The sequence below is a fragment of the Eschrichtius robustus genome, chromosome 15, assembly GCF_028021215.1.
Source record: "Eschrichtius robustus isolate mEscRob2 chromosome 15, mEscRob2.pri, whole genome shotgun sequence".
In the NCBI taxonomy this organism is placed as follows: Eukaryota; Metazoa; Chordata; class Mammalia; order Artiodactyla; family Eschrichtiidae; genus Eschrichtius; species Eschrichtius robustus.
Genome location: NC_090838.1, coordinates 36,073,139 through 36,099,243, shown reverse-complemented (window position 1 = coordinate 36,099,243; position 26,105 = coordinate 36,073,139). Strand labels below are relative to the sequence as shown.

The 26,105-nt window shown below is 37.2% G+C and overlaps 1 protein-coding gene across 4 annotated transcripts in view; it reads left to right on the top strand.

The window, feature by feature from the left end:
• The window catches only part of THADA (THADA armadillo repeat containing), a 319,471-nt gene that overhangs the window by 11,823 nt on the left and 281,543 nt on the right, over positions 1-26,105 (top strand). For all 4 annotated transcript variants that reach the window (XM_068564210.1, XM_068564209.1, XM_068564211.1 and 1 more), the window contains exons 5-15: positions 615-766; positions 884-916; positions 1,168-1,216; positions 4,991-5,172; positions 8,337-8,431; positions 9,868-10,088; positions 11,123-11,820; positions 13,230-13,381; positions 14,316-14,471; positions 15,193-15,315; positions 20,842-20,965. In XM_068564210.1, the coding sequence (XP_068420311.1) occupies positions 615-766; positions 884-916; positions 1,168-1,216; positions 4,991-5,172; positions 8,337-8,431; positions 9,868-10,088; positions 11,123-11,820; positions 13,230-13,381; positions 14,316-14,471; positions 15,193-15,315; positions 20,842-20,965 (1,985 nt within the window). The remainder of the gene's footprint in view (positions 1-614; positions 767-883; positions 917-1,167; positions 1,217-4,990; positions 5,173-8,336; positions 8,432-9,867; positions 10,089-11,122; positions 11,821-13,229; positions 13,382-14,315; positions 14,472-15,192; positions 15,316-20,841; positions 20,966-26,105) is intronic.

Below are 26,105 nucleotides of genomic sequence, written 5' to 3'. Positions count from 1 at the left end.
CAAGGATGGGGTGAGGGTTACAGTTTAAAATACAGTAGTGACTTCAGACATCTTTGTTTAGTGTCATTGATAGGGTGATGTTTGAGATTGACCTGAAAGGGGCGAGGAAATGATTATTGGGTATATTTGAGGGAAGAGAGTTCCAGGTAGAGGAAATAACAAGTACAAAGACTTTGGCATGTTGTTGGAATGGAGGAAGGCTGTGTAGCTAGAGTGAAGTGAACAAGGATCAAGATGAGCCAGAGAGATAATGCTGGGCCCAGATCGTGTAGGGTCTCATAAGTCAATGTAAGCACTTTGGCTACTGCTTTGACTGAGAAGGACATTGTTGGATGGTTTTATGCAGAGGAGTAACATGTTATTTTAGTAATATCACTCTGGCTGCTCTGTTGAGGATAGTCTGCAGAATGGGAGGGAGGTAATATGGAAGCAGGGAGACCAGGTGAGAGGGAGTTCCTGATCTGTCTTCTAGTGGTGTGATGTTATAATTTCCTGGCTGTATTTTTGAAGGTGTCGTTCAATATTTCTTCATTTATAATATTCCCCTCCCTCCCTACATATCCTTGTACATACTCTAAGGTTGTCAGATTTTTAATATTTGGTTCTTTTTCTAGCTCACTAAATGACCTACCTGAATTTTTTCTAACTGAGGCTACACAGAGTTTTACTTCTCGTCTTCAGGAAGAATTGAATACTACTACTGATCTATACTCTTATAGGAAAGTTATTGACAATATATCTTCCTGTATGGAGAACTTTGACTTGGGTAAGCCATCTCTTTTCTAGTACTTTTTCTGGCTAACACTTGTCGTTGCATCAGTGTTTTAAATGATGTTAATTTTGGTTCTGAAACTGCTTACCAGTGTTAATTTTTCCCCCACAGGTAGATCAGGTGTTACTAATCTTCTTGAAAATGGTAAGTCCTATTATTTTATTTTATTCTGAGAGGTGACTGCTTGTGTAAGTCATTTTGGAACTGGTTCTTTTAAGTTTCTTGGCAATGGGTGGAGTACTGCAGATGACTAACATATGTGGTGTGCCTTCCCTTTAAATTTCTACTTTTGTGATATCATTTTGGGTAGCAGTGATTTAAAATATTTTCTTGTGCTGAAGTCAAAGTTCACAGTTTTAAATTTCTGATTTTTCATTATATTCTTTTTGTTTCAGTGCTTCATTATCTACAGAAGAGTTTAATTGAAATCTCAGAAGAAAACAGGCAAGTGTTAACATGTTTCCATGCTTGTGTATGTGTGTGTGTACATTTGCAGTTGTGCATTGTGTTTGTACAAAGGAAATTGTATTGTATTGCTTGCTTTCTTTTATTTGGCTGTGCCATGCACCTTGCGGGATCTTAGTTCCCCAACCAGGGATTGAACCCATGGCCCCTGCAGTGGAAGCACAGTCTTAACCACTGGACTGCCAGGGAAGTCCCCACAAAGGAAATTTTTAAGAAGGGTCCAGAATGTGCTCCTTTACATCCCTCTCCATTAATATTAGATGTAATTATTTAAATTTATTTTTTTGAGGTTTGATATTTAATTTTAAAAGATCAAATAAATTATTATGAGAATAAATGAGAAAGGGAAGAGCTTTTTTTTACTAGAGTGTTCCTTTCTCATAGCAGCCTGTTTTTATTTTGTGGATGAAATATGCTCTGTTATCTCTCTGAGGATATTAATAATAAGGTTTTTTTTTTTTTAAGTTTTCTTGTCTTTACATGGGTCTCTATTTCTTCCAACCTACTTTTTTTCTGTTTGCTGGTTTTGGTCACTGTATTTGTTGCTAGAAGCTTTCCTTGGAAGTCTGGTGATCCTTGGCCGAGCACTCATTTAAGATTGGGGCACTGAGAGTTGATTTGGATCTCTGTACGTATGGTTGGGGTTGATTGCAGGCTTTATTGTAGGCTAGTCTAGCTGGGCTGTTTCTTTGGGGGAACGCCTGATGCCAGTATCTTTAGGTCTTTTTGCATGGGTAGTGGATTTGCCATGGAAGAATCTTTCAAACCATTGGCTTAATATTCTGGTTGCTGAGTGAGGGAAGAAAGCTGAGATCTTGGCAGTTAGCATTTATTGTGCATATATTTTCCTAATTCTCCTGTTTGCAATATGGTATCATTGCTTTAGGTGTGTGTGTTGTCTTCCTGTCCAGACACTTAACTGTTTTACCTTCTCTGGAGGTAAACCAGTTGTTTACTAGCTTGGGGGTATGATCCAGAGTTGTCATTCTCAGAGCGTAGCCACTCTTCCTGTTTTCATACCTACATTTAGCTCCACATCAAGGAGCAACTGGTGCCAGCAATTTCTTAGCCTTTGGGGGCTGCAAATCGGGTTGCTCTGGGCTTGTTCTCTGACTCAGGATTCACCTTTCTTGATTCTGCGAAGTCAGTTATCACTCATCCATCTGCTCCTAAAATTTTAGTGGTTGTCTTTTGTTGCCCTTGTGTATTTATGTCTTTTTATGTTTTAAATCCCTTGGTTGTTGGTTTAGGGATGTTCTATGGGAGAGTAGAAGTAATATCTTTGTGCCATCTTTAACCCAAGTCTCCTTTTACCTTACCAGGAGCTCCTTCTCTGTTTCCTTCTAGGCTCTTCTTCCTCTGCTCATCTCTTAAATATGAGTTCTGTCCTTTTCATTCTGTTTGTTCTGACTGCTTAATATCATCCACTTCTTTGGTGTCAGCTACCATCTCTATACTTAGGATTCCCAGGCATCACTCCAAGTTAGATCTTTTCCTTGAGTGGTAGACTCATATAGCGGTTGTCTCCTGGGAAGACAGCCAGCTCAACTCATATAGCGGTTGTCTCCTGGTTGTCTCCTGGTTGTTTTACAGGGTGCCTCAAATTCAATGCATCCAAAAGAAAATTCACTGTCCTTTTATATATTGTTGTTTTACCCACAACCCCTGGTAACCTCTATTCTACTTTATGCCTCTTTGAATTTGTATATTCTAGATAAACTCAAATAAGTAGAATACAATATTTGTCCTTTTGTGTCTGGCTTATTTTACTTATAATGTTTTAAAGGTTAATCTATGTTGTAGCATGTATCAATTTCACTCCTTTTAATGGCAGAATATTCCATTGTATATATAGGCCACATTCTGTTTATCCATTCATCTGTTGATGGACATTTGGGTTGTTTCTACCTTTTGGCTAATGTGAATAATGCTGCTATAAACATTGGTATACCAGTATCTGCTTGAGTCTCTACTGTCAGTTCCTTTGGGTATATACTTAGGAGTAGAATTGGCTGGATCATATAGTAATTCTATGTTTAACTTTTTGAGGAGCGAGCCCCCAAACTGTTTTCCCTGACTTTTGTTTTAATATCATCATTGCTCTTGTGTTCTGCTATGTTGAGAATAGACTGAGAAGAGCAAGGATAGAAGCTGGGAGACCAGTTAGGAGGCTATTGCAGTAATAGTAATGCAAGGGAGAGATGAGAGTGGCTCAGGCCAGGAGTAGCAGTGGAGGTGGTCTGATTCTAGATATATGTTGAAGGTAGAACCAACAGGATTTTCTTACAGATGGGATGAGGGGGAGAGAAGCCAAGGATGACTGCCAAGTTCTTGTAGGATAGAGATCCTAGCAGGTGGAGCTGGTGTGGAGTCGTGGATAAGTTCATGTAGTTTGAGATGTCCGTCAGACACCCAGGTGAAGATGTTGAGTAGGAAGTTGCACACACAAGCCTGGAATTGGAAAAAGAGGTCTGGGCTGGAGATGAAAATTGGGGAATTGTCAGCATATAGACTATAATTTAAAGCTTATGAGCTAGATGAGCTCAGCATCAAGGGAATGAATTAGATGGACAGAAGAAGTAAAGACTGGGTTGCGGTGAGCTCGAGCATAAAGGCATCAGGGAGAAGAACTAGCCAAGGTGTCTGAGAAGGCTCAACAATAGTGAAGTAGGAGAAAAATCTAAGGGCACCTGGCATTTTGGAAGCCAGATCAAGGAAGTTACAAGGTTAGGGAGTGTTCGGATTTAGAAATTATGTCATTTATTCTTTTTTTTTTTTTAATTGAAGTATAGTTGATTTACAACGTTGTGTTAATTACTGCTGCACAGCAAAGTGACTCAGTTATACATATATATATACATTCTTTTTCATATTCTTTTCTATTATGGTTTATCATGGGATATTGAATATAGTTCCCTGTGCTATACAGTAGGACCTGTTGTTTATCCCTTCTATATATACCAGTTTGTATCTGCTAATCCCAAACTCCCAATCCATCCCTCCTCCACTCCCCGTCCCCCCTTGGCAACCACCAATCTTTTCTCTATGTCCGTGATTCTGTTTCTGTTTCATGGATACGTTCATTCGTGTCATATTTTAGATTCTACATGTAAGTGATAGCATATGTATTTGTCTTTCTCTTTCTGACTTCCTTCACTTAGTATGATAATCTCTAGTTGCATCCATGTTGCTGCAAATGGCATTTTGTTCTTTTTTTATGGCTGAGTAGTAGTCCATTATATATATATGTACCACACGTTCTTTATCCATTCATCTGTCGATGGACATTTAGGATGTTTTCATGTCTTGGCTATTGTGGGTAGTGCTGCAATGAACATATGGGTGCGTGTACCTTTTTGAATATATAGTTTTGTCTGGATAAATGCCCAGGAGTGGGATTGCTGGATCATATGGTAATTCTATTTTTAGTTTTCTTGGGAAACTCCATACTGTTTTCCACAGTGACTGTACCATTTATTCCTGATTTGTTATTTTTACTTGAAAAAGAAGAAGTGAGGTTAGTCATTAGCTGAGAAAATGGGAAAATTTTGAGGTAAGTTAAGAGTGTTGGAAGTTTGCCATAAATGTCTGCATAACTGGAATATTTATGGGAATGGAAGAGAGAGGCATAAATATTGATTATAATCTAAAATTGATTTTGGCCCTTTGATTGAGGGATTATTTTGGAGAGATAGAAAAGGTGACATTTTAATTTGACTTTTCTTTTGTAATAATTTCTTTTCTTTGTTGTAGAAAATTGGCTGGAAATCATATTGTTCAAACTCAGTTGATGAATGACTTGTTGGTAGGCATTAGAGTTTCAGTGATGTTAGTACAGAAAGTACAAGGTTTCCAGAGACTTCATTTGAAGAGTTCTCCTACATGGCAAAGTATGTGTGGATTGCTGAGTATTTTTACCAAGTTTTTAAGCGATGGTAAGTATAAAACATACAAATGATGATTACAATTGAGTATCAATCACTTTGCTACTAATGGTATGAAATATTTGATACTTAACTGAGATATAGAACTTCCTCTCCCCCAGCCCCTCAAAGTGGCAAAAGGTTCTGGATTACAGTTCAACAAGGGATACCATTGAAGGACTTTTCTAAATGTGTGTATGCGTGTATGCATGTGTGTATTGTATACAAAGAAGAAAACCCAACAATCTTAGTGTTGGAAAGCCACAGACTATAAAAAGCAAAAGAAAATTCTTGAGAAATTTCCAAATTTGGAGGTACGATCTGGAAAGATTAGTGTAACCCATGCATTTCTCCTTAGCAGCAGGTGTTACCTTCAGATAATGACAGCGGTCATTGTAGGGCTGGTCATTATTCCTCCTTATATCTCATGTTGCTTCTGTCCATATGAACTGTACCACCAGGAAACCAAGTAGGTAATGAGAGGAAGTGTCTATTTTTTTTTTTTGTCTATTTAGTAAAAATGTTTAATGCTGCCAAAAAGTATAAAAATACAGTAGGAATGGCAGTACAACACCAAGTAGTGTATCCTAATTTATTTCTTTTACATCTTTCTACATTTCATACATGCATTGAAAAACTTAACAATGCACCAAATTAGAGGGTTCTGCAAAGTCTTCTGCTGGTGGTTGCTCTTTGTTCCCTGGATGTAAGGTTTACTTTGTAAACAGACAAATGTGAGGCAATCTACAGGCTTATCAAGGAGAAGAAGTGTCTTTTTATAAAAGTGTTTCAACTAAGGAGTTAAAATGAAATGATAGAATTAGAATATCACCATTTTGTTACCCCCAGTGACTTGAGGTAGGCATTAGGCGTCAACAACTGCTAACATTACAGAAACAGACAACCAGACAACATGTGCCTCTTGCTTTTGAGTCTTGCTTTTACCACGTGTAGTCTTCCCAAAGGAATTGGACTTGAGACTGACCCCGTCTCTAGGTCACCTGCCATTTTGCAGGAATTACAGAGGACAGAAGAAAGTGTTGAACCACACTAGGAGTAAACATCCAGATTATGGGAAACTCTGCAGGTTAAAAGGACAGAGTTCTTCAACAGAAATTATAATAAAAAGGACGGAAGGGACACCTGTAGATTAAAGGACATATCAAAAAAATTTTAAATGGGCGAGACTATAGTGTCTAGGGATGCACATTTGATTAATGAAACTATTTAAAAATAATAAGGCAGTCATTACTGTGAAAATCAGGATAATGCTTACTCAGGGTGAGAGAGAGGAGCTTGTGATTGGGGTGAGGCATGTGGATGAGCCCTCTGGGCTGGGTGGCCAAGTTCTATTTCTTGCCTTGGATGGTGAGTACAAGGGTGTTAACCTTCTAATAATTCATTAAGCTATACATTTGCTTTGGATGTTTTCTGTGTCTGTGTTTTATATTACAATAAGATTAGCAAAAATGTTATACTAAACATATAAGTATCTACATAAAAAGCTGTATTACTTTTTCACCCTTTACCTCCTATTCTATATGGTAATGTATGTATGAATATTAACTTAATTAGAAAAACATTAATGGGATCTGTTCAGAGCTCTTGCTTGTAAAAAAACAGTAACTGACTCTGATTTTGCTAGGCTGATTCGAAAAAAATAGTATCTCATTGTTTATATGTTCTTAACCCTGGTAACTAGTGAGAGTCCTAACTATATTGTCTCATTAGTATTTCTTTTCTTTCCTCTCTTTTCCTTCCTTCCTGCCTTCTTTCCTTTCTCTCTCTCTCTGTCTCCCCCTCTCTTCCTTCCTTCCTTCCTTCCTTCCTGCCTTCCTTCCTTTGCCTAGGATCTCAGATAAGTATTAAAAGGAAAATAAAGTTCCTTTTATTAAGGCATAATTTACAGACATGTTTTCAGAGGATATTTACATTTTAAAAGAGGAATTTATAAATCTAAAAAAAAAGACTTCAGTGAAATGCAGAGAAGACATGAATTTAATGTGAGGCAACCTCATTTCTGAAAAGTTGATGGCCCCTAATCAATGCTGTTCTTCCCTGGGATTTTAAAGCTTCATGTATCAGTAAAGTGCTTAGCTGTAAGTAACAGAAAACTGAACTTCAGGGATTTAATTAAATGTGCCTCCCCACATAAGGATAAATTCAGAGGCAGGTGATCCAGAACTACTGTAGGCAGTCTGGGACCCAAACATTTCTGCTTTTCTGCTTTGCCGTCTTCAGCTTGTTGGCTTTCATCCATATGTTTGTTGTTTCGTGGTTACTATATGACTGCTCTGTCTCCAGACCCCTTGTCTGTGTTGAGGGCAGGAAGGAGGACCAGTTGCATCTTTACCTTTAATCTGGAAGAACAAAAATAGCCAAAAGATTTCTGCTTACATCCCATTGGCCTGAATCCTCATATGGTACCTTTAGTTGCAAGGAAGATTGAGGAAACAGGTATCCTGTCTTTGGCTGGGCACGTGGATCTCCCAGAGTCACAGTTCGTTAACAGGGATAAAGGGTAGAATAGATTTTTGGAAGATAGCTTATAGTAGGCATTCATAATTCTTACCCCAAGGTGAATAATTCACTGTATTATTTTGTTTACTTTCTCACAAACCAGAGGCTAATAGAAAACAAAAAGAAGATAGTAAGCAAGGATTGTTTGGTTACATTGGGTACAGTGCCAGTGAGAGCAAAGTTTGTAATTAGCACTGATGTGGGCTCTTTACACAAGCCCTGAAATCACTTTAAGAAAAAGTAATGTACCATGGGGACTGGGATGCAGAGGCCTCAGTGGAAGGGAGGGAATAGGAGGTATTGCTGCTAGATGTGCTGGGAGGGAGTAGATGGAGAGGAAGAGAGAGTGGATGTTAGAGGAGAAAGGAAGGAATCACATTGATTATTTGTGTGCTGGGCATAAAAGCCTTTATGTTCATTATTTATTTCAACCTTACAACAACTGTGTCAGGTAGGAGTTATATTTTTCCCATTTTATAGAAGAGAAAGCTGAATCCCTGGGAAGTTAAATAACTTAGTCAAGGCCTATCCACCTAGGAAGTGGTCAAGCTAGAAATTGCACCCAGGACTGTCTGACCCCACGGCATCTGCTCTTTCTACTGTACCACAGTATCCATCATCATTTAATACATGCTTTCTACTTTTTTGTCAAATAGATGACCTCTTACAGACAATTCAGAGTACATCTGGATTAGCTGTTATTCTTTTTATTAAAGCTATGTTTCATCCACCTGAAAAGATTCCTGATTTGGTAAGTCCATCTCCTTTTTAGAATTGTACTTTATTGATAGTTAGACACTTTTTTTTTTTTAGGATTTTTTTGATGTGGACCATTTTTTAAAGTCTTTATTGAATTTGCCACAATACTGCTTCTGTTCTATGTTTTTTTGGTTTTTTGTCCCCGAGACATGCAGATCCCAGCTCCCCAACCAGGGATCGAACCCGCACCCCCTGCATTGGAAGGCAACGTCTCAACCACTGGACCACCAGGGAAGTCCCGACACATGTTTTAAAAAATATTTTTAGGGACTTCCCTGGTGGCACAGTGGTTAAGAATCCGCCTGCCAATGCAGGGGACACGGGTTCGATCCCTGGTCCGGGAAGATCCCACATGCCGTGGAGCAACTAAGCCTGTGCGCCAGAGCCTGCAAGCCACAATTACTGAACCCTCATGCCACAACTACTGAAGGCCATGCGCCTAGAGCCCATGCTGTGCAACAAGAGAAGCCACCGTAATGAGAAGACCGCGTACCACAACGAAGAGTAGCCCCAGCTCGCCGCAACTAGAGAAAGCCTGCACACAGCAACGAAGACCCAACGCAGCCAAAAATAAATCAATTAATTAAAAAATATTTTTTTAAAGAAGTGAATTAAAAAATTTTTTTTTGCATAGTCAGAATCTTTCTGATGACCTTTTTCCCTTATAATAAGTGACTTCCAAAAATTTGGGTAAAGCAGAAAGAAGACAATAGTAGTCACCTATAAATCTGTCTCACAAAGATAATCATTATCAACATTTTTGGGTGTATATCCTTGTTTTTTTCTAGTGTTGTTTGTTCAGTTCCATCTCTCAGTATCATAAAAGATATTTGTGTTATTAAAATTAGAGATTAATGTATAGATATATACAGTAATAACTTTTTGATAAATGTTATTTTTATTAAGAATAACCCAAATATTGTACTAGAATCAATTGTTCAGGGAATTTGATTGTATGGAAGGTGTAAGTTGATAATACAATTCTTGTATTTAGAACTAGCAGTTTTTTTTTTCCTTACTGTTTTATCTAGGAACTTATTTTAGTTCTTTATTAAGAGCAAAATGACTTTATACAAAATAGATGGATACTGTTTTATGAGCTCACATGAAGTAATTTTCATTGGATAAAGTTAAAAATTTTAATTTCTCAAATCACCTCTAAAAAAGCATTAGTTAATAATCTCATCCACCTGCAGGTGGCAATGTGTTGTGCTCTCCCAGTACATTCAAACCAGCAAAACGGTTCATGTATTTAGATTCAATTTTTTTCCTCTTGATATAATAATTTTAACACTTGTGGGTTTTTCACCTTTAGATTCAGTGTTTTTCCTAGGACATTTCAGGGGAAAGAGAATTTTGGATTTATAATTTGGGATATCTGGAAAGTTTTAGAGGCTTTATGTGTATCAGCTCTGTCATATTTTTCAGATTAGTAGTTTGCTTCTCCGTTCAGTGGACCACACCAGCATCCCCGAGTGGCTTTTGAACTGCTGCAGGAGCCTTTGTTGTTCTGATGTCTCCCAGTCAGCTCTCTTATTCCTGTGTCAGGGGACACTCACCATGTTGGATTGGCAGGATGGGAGGATGGGCCCCAGTGGGGAGGCCCTGCTCTTGGATACTGTGCGTGTTCTGTTCACCTTGAGTTCACAGTGAGTTTTGTCTCATATTTTGCTTTGCTTGTCAGACATTTAAAAGATGGCAGCTGAGCTGGCTTACTTAGTAATTCAATGAAAAGTGGTCAGGATAATCTTAAATTAGAAGGGAGATATGTGTAGGGAATGAAGTGGGTATGAAAGTAGAACAGGAGAAGATGGGATGATGGGAGAGAGAGAGAGAAATTATTGGTGCAGGTTAACCTGTAATGAACACTTGTAAAATTAATTTTAACATTCAGTCTCTAATGCAAGCATTTAAAAAAATTATAAACACTTCTATAAGTATAATGCTTTAGAGTTTACGAATAACTTCAGCATAGGTAGTTCAGTGTGATCCTCACATGTCTGATAGATAGGATAGGAAATCTAATCTGTTGAATGGGTAAAGTGAAGCTTAGAAAAGTAAATGCTTACCTAATAGCATATTGCTTTTAAGCACCTAAGCCAGAAATGTAATGAGGTCTTCTGACTTCACTGGATTGTATTTTGTGGTTTTTTGATGTAAGTTGTGCATATTTTAAAGTAATTTAAAAATTATTCTTCATTGTTTATTTTATAAGTTTATTGAGGTATAATTTACATACCATATAATTCACCTATTTAAAGCATGTAGTTCAATTTTTTTTTTAGTATGTATATTTACAGGGTTGTGCAGCTATCACCACAGTCAACTTTAGAATATTTTCATTACCCCAGAAAGAAGCCCCATTCCCACTAATATTCCCTAGCCCCTCAGTATATTTTAAAACACCTGTGAAAGATGCATCTCAATCAAAGTAATGAACATTTCCATCACCTGCAAAAGTTTCCCTGTGTCCTTTTATGGATTAGTTTTTATGAAATGGAAAGATTCATATGCAAATTTGAGATCTGTTTTGGCTTTGTAATTTTTTGTTGTAAATTTAATAATGATTCAATTTTCTGATCATTCTTTATATTTTGTATTGATATTTTTAAAGTCTGAGTGATTATAAAATGAAATTCCTTTTACTAGTCAGTATAAAATAATATGACTCATTTTTCTTCAGGATCAAGGAGTCAACTCTGGAAATGTTTCTGTCTAGAATTTTGGCATCTTGGACTAATTCAGCTATACAAGTCCTTGAATCAAGTTCCCCAAGGCTAAAGGACTGTCTGAATGGGAATTCAGATGTGGTTAGGAGACTTTTGGAATATGTCTATACCCACTGGGAACATCCATTGGATGCTTTGAGACACCAAACCAAAATCATATTCAGAAATATTCTCCAAATGCACCAGCTTGCCCTGGAAGAGTCAGGTTCAGATTTGGCTGCTGATGGTTTCATTTTTCAACTGACTGAGAGTCTTCTGCGATTGGAATGGCATAGTAAAGGAAAGTACACATGCCTTGGTTGTTTAGTAGATTACATAGGAATTGAACATATTTTGGCATTAGCTAAAACTATTCCATCGCAAATCTTAGAGGTGATGGGGGACCAGTCCTTGGTGCCTTATGCAAGTGACCTCTTGGAAACCATGTTTAAAAATCATAAGAGTCGTTTGAAATCCCAGGCTGTTGACAGCACTTGGATTGACAAGTGGCATGAGACTTGGGTTTCTCCTCTGCTGTTTATACTGTGTGAAGGAAATCTGGATCAAAAATCTTACGTGATTGATTATTACTTGCCAAAATTATTGAATTGCAACCCTGAAAGCTTAAACTACATGGTAAAGATTCTTCAGACTTCTGCTGATGCTAAAACTGGTAAGAAAATGAATTTTTTTGTTTTAGTAATTTCTAGTTAGGATGCTTAAGTTTAGGTACCTAGGCAGGTGTTGCCCATATGCAAATTTAAATATTACCATTTCCTTTAATAGTACAGGAGGATATTAAAGATAGAAATTTTGGATTGAAATGAATGTTCCTGTACCTAGCTGAATAGAGTTTTTGGCTGAAGTCATTTCTACAGGCTAAGGATTGATCCCAGTTATGATTATGAGGTTTCCTTTATTACTAGGTTTTAATTCATTTTACCAAGTTTTTATTATTTGGTTGTCAGACTGGAGTAAACGTTTGTGTGTTTTATATAATTTGCTTATTCAAGTGATTGAAATAGTAATTAAAAATTGTTTTAGGCAAGGTTAAAGACAGGTAAATTGGCAGTAGCAAGTATTTGTCTCTGGGAAAGAGAGAAAAAATTTAGAAGCATGACCTCAGGAAACAGCTCTCTCTGGTCATTTAGAATAAGCATAAACATCCCATTGAAACTCAGTAACCTTGAAAGAATCACTGCATTGAAGCATAATTTAGTAATTAATATATAAAACGTTGATCCTGACTCCTCATGTAAATCTTAAAATTATCATATTCTGTTTAACAAAGCAGGAATATGGTACCCTACACCACATTTTAGGAGTATTTCTAACTAAAATTTAAGTTAAAATCTTTCAATCCTTCAAAGAATAACCATGAGATAGCTGGAAAATTTGATTCCTATACACAAAAATGAGCCTTATTTATAATTTTTAACAATAATCGCCCTTGCATTTTTGAGAAGCCATCTAAAGCTGAGGACCCGTGAATCTGTTCTGAAGCTAGGCAGTCTTTATTTTAAATCAAGGTGTCCTGTGAGCCAGAGCTCCCTGTCCCCTTAGTAATGGCTGATGTCCTGGCCTCTGAAAGCATCAGGTTCTTTGTGATACCCCTTTTATCTCCTTTGCTAAGAAGAAACAGTAACTCCAAAATATACAGAGAGGTTCAGTTTTGTTTTTAGAGAAATAATGGTCTTTAGCCACTGAAGTGTTTTTTCCTATTTTCGGCTGAAAGTCATTTTAGTTATTTTTATTGTTTTAAATATTTCTTCACTTGATTTTTTTCCTGATTGACTTGATGGTCTATTTTCTAACTGTCAAGGGAAAGGTAAAAATATCAGCCAAAAATTATGATTTTTTTAAGTTAACAAAAAGTGGATTATGCTTACTGAAATTATTGATTTAAGAACTATTAAATCCTTTTAAATAATGATTTTATAATAGAAACACTAATTCATGTTAGAATTTAGCTTGTTTCTTGAAATGTTAATTGGAAACATGTGAATTTTGTAGTTTTTAAATAGCACAGTGGTGGTCTTTGTTACTGTGTTTTGAGCCAAGAGTAATCTTTTCCATCCTTAGGGTCTTATGACAGCAGAGGGGCTCTGGGAGCTTTGATGGCTTGTCTACGAACAGCTAGAGCTCATGGACATCTTCAGTCTGCAACTGATGCCTGGAGGGACCTTGTGTCCAGTGCAAGAATAAAGCAAGGCTTAATTCATCAGCACTGCCAAGTAAGTAAACAAAATAACTGGGAATTCATACATGCGGTAGATCCCTGATTCATTTATTCATTTAACAGTGCGATATAGAAGCGCCTACATTATGCCCAACACTGTTTTAAGGGCTCCATAGGAAGGATGAATAGAAAGGGAAGAGTATAAACATTGCACTCAGGCTACTTAAAGTTTAGTTGAGAGAATAAGGAAACCTGCATAAGACAACTGGAAACTCTTAGAAGACAATGCAGATACAAGTGTACCTTTATGCATAAAGACTGGGGAAGCTTAGAAGAAGAGATTGATCTGAGTATAGATGGTGGTTGAGTAGGAAAGTGATAAATGTGATCTGAGGAGGGGAAGCACTGGTGCCTACTCAAAATGGAAGGACACAGTAAACAAGGGCTGAAGGGTGACTAAAGACATCGTTTGGCTGGAGTGGAGTATTTTGTCCATTTTATGGAAGGCTCCAATGCTTGGTTGAAGACTTCAGATTTTATCCAGTTGGTAACTGGGAAGCAGAGCCCCTCTGCCTTCAGCCAGGAAGTGGCATGAATGGAAACAGAGATGAGTTTCCAGAGTGGGAGCAAAAAGAAACCAGTGAGATGTTCAAGACAGTAATTGGAGAGTGAGATGATGTGGTCCTGGGGCAGAGTGGTCACTGAGAAAAAAGAATGAAGTTGAGCATTACTGTGGAATAAGAATCTCTAAGATTTTTGACTTTTATAAAATACCCAATTTACACATTTAATAAAATAATTTTATAGGAAATAACCACAGGAACTTTGGGATTATGGAACCTTTCTGAAGTACACATGGGTAAACTGAGGTTTACCTTCCCTCCCCCCGCCACCTTTGGTAGCCTGTGTAAATAATTAAACCCGTCAAGTGGTTTAGGCTTTGCTTATTTCATTGAAAAATTAACATTTTATTGCTTGGTGTATTTTAGGTACGGATCGATACATTAGGCTTGCTTTGTGAAAGTAATCGAAGCACAGAAATTGTTTCCACAGAAGAAATGGAGTGCATTCAGTTCTTTATCACATACAATCTTAACAGTCAGTCTCCAGGAGTGCGGCAACAGATTTGTTCTCTTCTTAAAAAGGTAAAATTTCTCTTCAGAAAGTGTAGGAAAGGGGTGAACTTTGCTCTGGAATTATTTTTAAAAAGAGCCCAGATCCGAGGAGAGTGTGGGAATAAGGGTCATGGGATTGGACTACCACAGCTCTTCGTGGCCCTTCTGCGAATGCTTTGTTCTGGGATTCCATAAAGTTTATATTTGAGGTTAAAATCCAGAGTGAAAAGTCCTTTCACTCTGGTGTAATAAATCAGCCTTGAACTCTTTTTTTGAAAGAACAAAAAAAATCTAGCACTGGAGTTTTCAGGGTATAAGGTACTTTAAGAAAACTTTAGTAAGAGGAGGAAGGATGTCTTTGTATTTTTATCGTTCCTGTAAGTGCCTCAAGAAATGGTCATTATTGAATAATTCAGCTTGAATTAATCACCTGACACACTTCTGGGGTGAAGAGTTGGTAGAGAGTAGAAGTGAGTATGTCATCTTTAGGTTCATGCCAACCTAAGGGAAATAGAACTGTGGCTTTATGACTGGATTCTGATTTGCAGTAATGTTTGGTTTTTGGTTTTTAAAATGTAAAGGTTAATTTTCTGTCAAAAAGAAACACTGTTTAAATACTGAGTTTAAAAACCAGTACTCCCCTTTCCTGAAGTTTTAGTCTAAAGAATTTAGAAAGTTCTTCCTTTGCCTTTCAAGCTGATGTTTAAGGTTATTGTGGCTCACGTATGCTTCATTTTTCTTCTTCTCAAAGTTGTTTTGTAGGATACAGGAAAGTTCTCAGGTACTTTATAAACTGGAACAAAGTAAATCCAAACATGAACCAGAGAATCAGTTAACCAGACAGCACCCTTCTGTATCTTTACAGCAATATAAGGTAGGTGATAGATTTCTAGATATACAGATTTTTAAGAAACCTAAAACAATTTTGAATAAACATTAAAGAGAAGTAAATACTCTTGGTGAATAGTATTTCTGTGCTTTTTTCCTTCAAGCTGGGTTTTACATATTCCTTCTAGTGCTTTGGAACTTCTCTTAAGGTAGCCTGAGTTGTGGAACCAGTGCTGGACTTGAAGTCTGTTATAGAATAACATTCTGGGAAAACTGGACAGCTACATGTAAAAGAATGAAATTAGAACACTCCCTAACACCATACACAAAAATAAACTCAAAATGGATTAAAGACCTAAATGTAAGGCCAGACACTGTAAAACTCTTAGAGGAAAACATAGGCAGAACGCTCTATGACATAAATCACAGCAAGATCCTTTTTGACCCACCTCCTAGAGAAATGGAAATAAAAACAAAAATAAACAAACGGGACCTAATGAAACTTAAAAGCTTTTGCACAGCAAAGGAAACCATAAACAAGACGAAAAGACAACCCTCAGAATGGGAGAAAATATTTGCAAATGAAGCAACTGACAAAGGATTAATCTCCAAAATTTACAAGCAGCTCATGCAGCTCAATATCAAAAAAACAAACAACCCAATCCAAAAATGGGCAGACAACCTAAATAGACATTTCTCCAAAGAAGATATACAGATTGCCAACAAACACATGAAAGGATGCTCAACATCACTAATCATTAGAGAAATGCAAATCAAAACTACAATGAGGTACCACCTCACACCAGTCAGAATGGCCATCATCAAAAAATCTACAAACAATAAATGCTGGAGGAGGTGTGGAGAAAAGAGAACCCTTTTGCCCTGTTGGTGGGAATGTAAATTGATACAGCCACTATGGAGAACAGTATGGAGCTTCCTTTAACAAACTAAAAATAGAACTACCATATGACCCAGCAATCCCACTACTGGGCATATACCCTGAGAAAACCCTAATTCAAAAAGAGTCATGTACCACAATGTTCATTACAGCTCTATTTACAATAGCCAGGACATGGAAGCAACCTAAGTGTCCATCAACAGATGAATGGGTAAAGAAGATGTGGCATATATATACAATGGAATATTACTCAGCCATAAAAAGAAACGAAATTGAGTTATTTGTAGTGAGGTGGATGGACCTAGAGACTGTCATACAGAGTGAAGTAAGTCAGAAAGAGACAAAACAAATACCGTATGCTAACACATATATATGGAATCTAAAAAAATAAAAAATTGTTCTGAAGAACCTAGGGACTGGACAGGAATAAAGACTCAGACGTAGAGAATGGACTTGAGGACACGGGGAGGGAGAAGGGTAAGCTGGGACGAAGTGAGAGTGGCATGGACATATATACACTACCAAACGTAAAATAGATAGCTAGTGGAAAGCAGCCGCATAGCACAGGGAGATCAGCTTGGTGCTTTGTGACCACCTAGAGGGGTGGGATAGGGAGGGTGGGAGGGAGACACAAGAGCAAGGAGATAACGGGGATATATGTATACGTATAGGTGATTCACTTTGTTATAAAGCAGAAACTAACACACTATTGTAAAGCAATTATACTCAAAGATGTTAAAAAAAAAAAGAATTACATTAATGAGCTAACCTCGATGTTTTACAGCTTATGTGAGCCAGATGAATTTAGTACTTTAAAAAAAGGTAATTGGCAGCCCTGATTCCTCCACCCCTCCCCGGGGTAGATGACTGCTGCATCTGAGCCCGTTTCCCCTTTCGTCTAACATGACTTAACAGTGGCTTGATGTTTGTGACTCCTGGCCCATGGTCTAGTTACAGAGCTTCCTCTCTATCCTGTTTTGGAGAGAACTTGAAGAATAGGACTGGATTTCAGGACACCAGGTTAATGTCATGGATGGATCCCCAGATATAGCAGCTCCAGTCTGGGCCAGGGCTCAACTTGACAACCTTCAACTTCTGTCCATCAGAACAGAATGAGCTTTTCACTGGTTTCTTACTCCAAATCTTTCCTCTCAGAAGCAGATGCTTATTTTCTCCTAAGACTCAGATAGAGGACAGAGCTCATCTATTTTATTTCATTTAGGGAAACAAGTATAATAAATGATATATTGGAACCATGCTATACTTACTACCTACTAAAGGTTAAAAATCATCTAAAGAAGAACATTCCTATACAAAGGCTGAAATCAGCTTCATCTTCGTAAAATCTCAACAACAAAAGATGAGAAAGTCACAACCTAAACTTGACATAATTAGTAAACAATTCTGCCACTGACTACTTGGCTTACTTTCATGAGTCTACTTAGCTATAAGTGGGATGAGTAACCTCTCTGAAAAGGTTGGTTTTGAGGATTAAACAAGAAATGTTCTTTGCAAACTCTGAATCACTCTAAAAAGCCTTCCTGGGCATCATTAAAAGTAACTAGAGTATATATTGAGCATCTGCTGTGTGTGTGTAACAGTTATATTTTAGCCCTTTTTAGATCATTGCTAGATCTCAGAAACACCTTGCTTCTTTTTGCAGGGGATAAAATGACATTTGTGAAATCTCAATTAGGTACTTAGAAACACAAAACTGATTTTGTGGTTTGACATTCTGAATTTTCGTGTATGCGTGGTTTCTTCGTTTTGCTTATGAATATATATTTTTTGAAAACTAGTCCTTTAGAGTCTTGATCTGAGTCAGTCTCATAGTTCTGATATTTTCCCCCACTTGTAGGCTCTTGTGGCTTTTGGAGGTTGCAACTTTGGAACTGTTGTATCATCGTCATTAGAATAGTGGGTGTCGCGTGCGGTGTGTGGTGGACTCAGTGCCAGTCAACAGACTAAGTGCTGGGGAGAAGAGAAGGCTATGAGTGGGAGAAGGTGTCTTCTAGTCTAGTGAAGGAGGTTATTTCATACCTAAATAATAGCTAGAGTACTTAAAAATATGTTAGCTAGAGTACTTTCAAGTATAAAATGCTTTATATCCGTGTTCTCCTTTAATCTTTAATGATGAAACTGTGAGATAGGCATTATTATCCTCACTTAACAAGTGAGATAAGTGAAGCTTGGAAAAGTTGAATGAGCACACTATTCAAGGGTCCTCAGCCAGGAAGTGGTAGAGCCTGACTACAATCCAGATCTGCTCTGGACAACCAAATCGGAATAGTTTCTTCCCTACTGCCAGCTTGAGGGAAGGCTTGGAGGTAAGAGAGTACAGGGAAAATTTGGAGAATGGTGAATTCACTAGTATGAATGACATATAAGATACTTGAGGGACAGAGGATTTTTTTTTTTGGCCACGCCCCACAGTATGTGGGATCTTAGTTCCCCGACTAGGGATCAAACACATGCCCCTTGCATTGGAAGCACAGAGTCCTTTTTTTTTTTTTAACTATTTGTTTTTTTAAAAAATATTTTATTTATTTGGCTGTGTCGGGTCTTAGTTGCGGCATGCAGGATCTTTCGTTGCAGTGCGCAGGCTCTTTGTTGCGGCGTGCAGTCTTCTCTCTCATTGTGGTGTGTGGGCTCTAGAGTACACGGTCTCTCTAGTTGTGGCACGTGGGCTCCAGAGCACTCGGGCTCAGTAGTTGTGGCACGCGAGTTCCACGGCATGTGGGATCTTAGTTCCCCAACGAGGGATCGAACTCGTGTCCCCTGCATTGGAAGATAGATTCTTAATCACTGGACCACCAGGGAAGTCCCCGGACAGAGGAATTGAATAATGGGAAATGAGTTAGAAAATCAATTTGGGGATGGGTAGCCGAGAGTTTTGAATGCTAGGCCATGGTATCTGGAATCCTCACCAAGAGCCATTAAAAGGGACTAAGCATATATTGAGCCCTTACTATATGTGTAGTACACTGTGTTCAGGACATAAATGTCTAAATTGTGGTTCCTGCCTCCATTGTGGTTACAGTCTAGTTGAGGGAAAGAACAACTATATCTGAAAATATAATTGACACTGCAGTTAGGATAAGATATATCCTAAAGGATGAACTTGTTGCCATTTAATGTGAATATTATACTACTCATTTATAATTAACACTAGTTTAGGATATTTTCAATAACTACCCTATTCCTTTGAAACCCAATAGAATTAATAAACTAGTAAACTCTTATTTAGGGCTTGTAAAGGCCTACAGGATAAATCCCCAAGATTGTATGTCCTTGACCAAGGAAATGAATGCAGGAATCCTATCTAAAGACGGTTGGGACTAGGGCTGCTTATATGCTGCTTAGTTACAAATATATGTTGTCAGGGCATAGCAGTGTATGAGAGGCTTGAGAATCACAGCTTTTCCTTATATGTTTTTCCTTTGGTCTTATGGAGAAATTATTATTATTTTTTTTAATTAGAGGAAGAAGACTTTATCCTGGATAAACTATTTCCCACATTGCTTTTTTAAATTGCATTTTACTAAAAGTTTTCATTTCTAATCATTTGTATAAACAGAAAGGTAGAATAGGAGTCTCAGAGAGGCAGATAGAAGACAGTGGAATAGCTAGATCTTTGTCATGAAATATGTCATTATAGCTAAATACCACGTATTTATCAAATGTATCAAGTAGTATATATTGGATATGTCTTTGGTCATTTTAAAACTTAAAAAAAAAGTATATATACCTTTGATGCCTGAATGCTTCTGGTGAAGAAAATCAACATTCATTCAACTTTAACACAAGTCAGGGCAGAATGGATCATGTTTTCACCAGAAAAATGTTTTTGCTGGTCTGGACTACATTTAGAATTGTACTTTTTGTTGTTGGTTTTGTTTTTTTTTTTTTAAACTTAAATCAGGTATAATTGACATAATAGTTTCAGGTGTACAACACAGTGGTTAGACATTTGTATATATTGGGACATGATTACCACATTAAGTCTAGTTAACATTTGTCACCATACAAAGTTAGAAAAAGTTTTTTTTCTTAACAACTTTCAAATATACAATGTAGTAGCATTAACTATAGTCACTCTACTCTACTGTATATTACATCCCATGGCCTATTTATTTTATTTTATACCTGGAAGTTTGTATCTTTTGACTCTATTCACCCATTTTTCCAAATCCTCCCCCACCCGACCCCTGGCAACCACCAGTCTGTTCTCTGTATTTATGAGGTTGGTTTTTGTTTTTGTTTTTAATTTTTTTATTCTATATAAAAGAGAGATCATGCAGTCTTTGTCTTTTTCTGTCTGATTTATTTATCTGTTTGTCCATCCTTGGACACTTATGTTGTTTCTATATCTTGACTGTTGTAAATAATGCTGCAGTGAACATGGGGGCACACATATCTTTTTAAATTAGTGTTTTCATTTTCTTCTGTACTTCTTGTTGACTCTACAAAGATAGGGTTCACTGAAGTCATGAGCTCATGGTCAAGGGTGCCAATCTGCGTGGTCAAGCAAAGTGAACAACTAGTATTGTTTTAAAAAATCTTTTCTCTCTAAATTAGAAAAAACTTCACTCTTCAGAGTAATAGTAGTGATACTTTCAAGATAACCTATTGTGAGTTAGCTCAATTATACTTACTGTAATTTTTTTTTTTTAGAATTTCATGTCATCCATTTGCAACAGTCTTTTTGAAGCATTATTTCCTGGCTCTTCCTACCCAACTAGATTTTCAGCTTTAACCATTTTAGGCTCAATAGCTGAAGTATTTCCTGTGCCAGAAGGTAAGTTTTCAATCATGTTTGGGGAAAGTATTTGTTTTCTTGCAAAACATACTTTTTCAATATTTTGTTTACTTGAAGTTTCAGGTTTGTTGTCTTTTGTTTAGATTCTTATCGGAGGTGTTAGTCTCATTATATAATTCTTATTTGGACATAATTCAGTTTGCCAGTAAGGGGCATAAGGAAGAGAAACTTTTCAGTGATTGTTATTTGCTGACCCAAAACTAGAGTTTTCATGGATTATGCTTATTATGAGATGAGTTGCTGCCCTCACTCCCCTAATTTGTATGTTGCTATTTTAGGATAGTGCCCAATCTGTTCTCTAAGTTTAAAAAATTAAAATAATAATAGTTTCTCTTATGTATAACATTCCTCAGTGAGTCTCTGTGGTTAAAATGTGGTTTCCCTTATATGCTGTCTGTTTCATAAGTCTGAATCTGGTTTTGGAAAGACAATATAAGGATGTCATTTCCAGGCATTCTGGTTTAATCATACCCTTTGTATCTCCTCTGTGGGGTACTCAACAGGATGAATATTTAACTTCCTTCTTTGTGTTGTTTTATTTTCCTTTTTTTTTTTTTTAAGTTTTTTAAAAGATTAATTAATTTATTTTTGGCTGTGTTGGGTCTTCATTAATGCACATGGGCTTTCCCTAGTTGCCGCGAGCAGGGGCTACTCTTCGCTGCGCTGCACGGGCCCCTCATTGCAGTGGCCTCTCCCGCCGCAGAGCATGGGCTCCAGATGCACGGGCTTCAGCAATTGTGGCTCGCGGGCTCTAGAGCGCAGGCTCAGTAGTTGTGGCGCACAGGACTCAGCTGCTCGGCAGCATGTGGAATCTTCCCGGACCAGGGCTCGAACCTGTGTCCCCTGCATTGGCAGGCGGATTCCCAACCACTGTGCCACCAGGGAAGCCCTTATTTTCCTTTTTGACAAGAAATGATTCTTTTTATCTCCATACCTGAATGTATGTGTATTTTAATGATGATTTCTTGTTTGTGCTCAGTCTTCCTTGACGGTGGACAAACAGGAAAATGTACTGCTCTTTTGGAGGGAATGGCCAAAGGACCAGGAAGCTTTACACTATAGTTGGATTTTTTTTTTTTAGTTTAAATTTTTAGGCAAAGTATAATTTTTTGGCAGTTATTTGCTGTTAATACAGACTTGCTTCATTTGAAGAAAACCATTTTTTTCAAGTTTTTGTTTTGAAAAAGTTGAAACTAACAGCAAAGTTTCAAGAATAGTTCAGTGAATAAACTAACAACAAAGTTTCAAGAGTAGTTCAGCCATGAACCCTCTACTTAGATTCATAAGTTATTCTGTTGTGATATTTGCTTTACCTCACTGTTTCTCTCTCATTAATTTTCTTTTTTTAAAAAATTTGTTTATTTTATTATTTATTTTATTTTTGGCTGCGTTGAGTCTTCATTGCTGTGCGCGGGCTTTTCTCTAGTTGCGGAGAGAGGGGACTACTCTTCGTGGTGGTGCGTGGGCTTCTCATTGCGGTGGCTTCTCTTGTTGCAGAGCATGGGCTCTAGGTGCATGGGCTTCAGTAGTTGTGGCACTCGGGTTCAGTAATTGTGGCTCACGGGCTCTTGAGCGCAGGCTCAGTAGTTGTGGCACGCGGGCTTAGTTGCTCCGCGGCATGTGGGATCTTCCTGAACCAGGGCTCGAACCCGTGTCCCCTGCATTGGCAGGCGGATTCTTAACCACTGCGCCACCAGGAAAGCCCTCTCATTAATTTTCTAACCATAACACAATGATCAAATTCAGGAATTAATATTGATACAATGCTGTTATCTAATATGCAGTCCATATTCAAATTGTACCAGTTGTCCTAATAAGTGGCTTTTTATAGAAAAAAATTTTTTCCCCACAATCCAGGAACCAGTCTAAGATCACACATTGCATTTAATTGTTATGCGTCTTGAGCCTCTTTCAATTTGGAAATTTTCTTATTTCGTGACATTAACATTTTGGAAGAATGTATCTCAGTTTGGGTTTGTCTGATTGTTTTCTTATGACTTGATTCAGGTTATGCATTTTTGGCAAGAATACTGCATAGGTGATGTAGTTTCTTTCTCAGGGCATGATAACAGGAGATACATGATGTTAGTTTGTCCCATTATTCTTGATAAATTGGATCACCTGATTAACGTAAGTGTAGTAGGACAAAAAATGACCTCCAAAAGAAACCCATACCAAATTCTTAGAACTCGTGAATGTGAACCTTACTTATTTAAACCTTACTTATTTAGGGGTTTTTGTAGATATGATTAAGTTAAAGATCTTAAAATGAGATAATCTTGGATTATCTGGATGGGCCTTAATGCCATTGCAAGTGGCATTGTAAGAGGGAGGCAGAGGGAAATGTGACAAAAAGAAAAGGAGGAGTCATTGTGACAGTGGTGGTAGAGATTGGCATGCTGTGGCTATAAGCCAGGGAATGCTGACAAACACCAGAAGCTGAAAGAGACGAGGAATGAATTCTCCCTTAGAGACTCGAGAGAGAGCATGGCCCTACAGACACCTTGATTTCAGACTTCTGGCTTCCAGAACTGTGAGAAAATAGATTTCTGTGGTTTAAGCCACGAAGGTCATGGTAATTTGTTACAGCATCCACAGAAAATGAATACAGGAGTACCCATCAGTTTAGGGAATTTCAGTGGTACTACAACTGAATTTAGAAAATAAGGTTTTACCTGAGAGTGATTGATTATCCATTTAACAAAAAGTTTTCTGAGCATTCCTATATTTATAGTTACACCTAGGTGTGAGGGAAATATCTAGGCTGAATTATACTGGTAATTTTTCAATTGAGAGAATAGTTTAATATGTTTAAATATACTTTAAAAGTGAAAAACCTGTGTCATCTTCCTAATGAATGAGCCATGTATAATTGGGCAGTGACTGATGGCACAGTAATGATGTTAATTAAACAACTGGGAAGTAACGTAAATAGAGCAAACCATACTGTACCCATTAACTGTAAAGGAGGCTAAAGAAGCATGACTGAAAAATACAGGATAGGAAATGTAAACTCATTCTTCATCTTTATCTCAAGAATACTAATGTAGGTTTTTATATTATTCTATAGAAAGACTGTGATTTGGGATTAGTTAAAATGGCTTTTGCCTTTCCTCAAGTATGTCCTAGTTCAAGAAGAATAAGCCACATGCATCTTTCTCATTTGGAATAAAATGTCACAGTATTCATGGTGAAAAATTGGATTCCACAATTAGATTAAAAGGGTTTGTTCAACAAATAATTTATGTAGTGCCAAGGATATACAGTGTACAAAACAGAGTGCTTCCCATTTTGGAGCTTAGACTTTAGTGAAGCTAGACAGTAAGTCAACAAGTGATACGTAGAATTTCAGATGAAGATAAGTAGTATGAAAAAGTATTTCAAGAAGAAAAGTGCAGGGAAGTATAGAGTGCCTGGGAGGTTGGGAGTAATAGCTCTTTCATACAATGGTGTCAGAGAAGGCTTCCAATTTGAGCAGAGCTCTTAAATAACCAATGGGTCAAAGGGGAAATTAGAAAATACTTTGAGAGGAAAGAAAACGAAAACACAACTTATCAAAACTTATAGGATGAAGCAAAAGCAGTGCTAATAGAGAGATTTATATAACTGTAAATGCCTACATTAAGTAAGAAAAAAGATCTCAAATCAATAACCTAACTTTACACCTCATGGAATTAGAAAAAGAAGAGCACACTTACCCCACAGCTACAGAAAGAAGGAAGTAATAAAGATTAGAATGGAGATAAATGAAATAGAGAATAGAAAAACAATACAGAGAATCAGCAAAACCAGAAGTTTTTTTTTTTAAGATCAACAAAATTGACAGTTTTAGCTATACTAAGAATAAAAAAAAGATGTAAATCACTAAAATCAGAAATAAAAGTAGAGACATTTCTACTGACCTTACAGGAAATAAAAAAGATTATAAGACAGTACTGTGAACAGTTATATTGTATTTCTAATAAATTAGGTAACCTACATGAAATGGACAAATTCCTAGTAATACACAAATTGCTGACTCAAGAAGTAGAAAATTTGAACAGACCTATAACAAATAAAGAGATGGAGTCAAAAGCCTCTCAAAAGAAAAGCTCTCAGCAAAGAAAAGTCCAAGGGGAGTGGCTTCATTGGTATATTCTGCCAAACATTTAAAGAAGAATTAATGCCATTCCTTCTCAAACTTCAAAAAAATTGGAGAGGAAGGAACATTTCCTAACTCATTCTATGAAGCCAGCATCACTCTGATACCACAAGAAAAGAAAACTACAGCTGTATCTTTTATGAATATAGGTGCAAAAATTCTCAAGAAAATGCTAGAAAACCAAATCCAACAGCATATTAAAAGAATTATATACCATGACTAAGTAAGTGGAAGTTATCCCAGGAACACAAGGGTGTTTCAGCATAAGAAAAGATAGTAAATGTAATACACCACATTAGAACAACAACAACAAAAAAAACATGATAATCTCAATGGAGAAAAAGTATTGACAAAATTCCACACCCTTTCAGACAAATAAACACTTAGCAAACTAGGAATAGAAGAGAACTTCCTCAGTATGATAAAGGACATTCATGAAAAGCCCATAGACAACACTGTATTCAATGGTGAAAGACCGAAAGCCCCTTCCCTATGATCAGGAACAAGACACAGATGCTCACTTTCACTGCTGCTATTCACCATTGTACCAGAAGTTTTAACCAGAGGAATTAGGCAAGATAAAGAAATGAAAGGTGTTGGAATGGGAAAAGAAGAGGCAGATTTGAACAGAGGTGTGATTGAAGTGACAAAAACTTCATTTGCTTGCCCTATGAATTTCACAGGGTTGGACTAACTTGCGAGTTAAGATTAAATGAACTCACGTGCTGATTTATATTGAGCAACATTCCTCTAATTAAGCATAGAAATGTTTTCAGGTATTACGAGGGGTTAATTCGTTAAATGTTAAAGGTTCTTCACATCCTGCTATGAAATCCATTATTCCCATAGGTTTAGTCTTAGCCTTAAGAATTAAATAGATTTGGTGACTGTCATCATTCTTTTTTTTTTTTTTAAGATTGATTGATTGATTGATTGATTGATTGCTATGTTGGGTCTTCGTTTCGTTTCTGTGCTCGG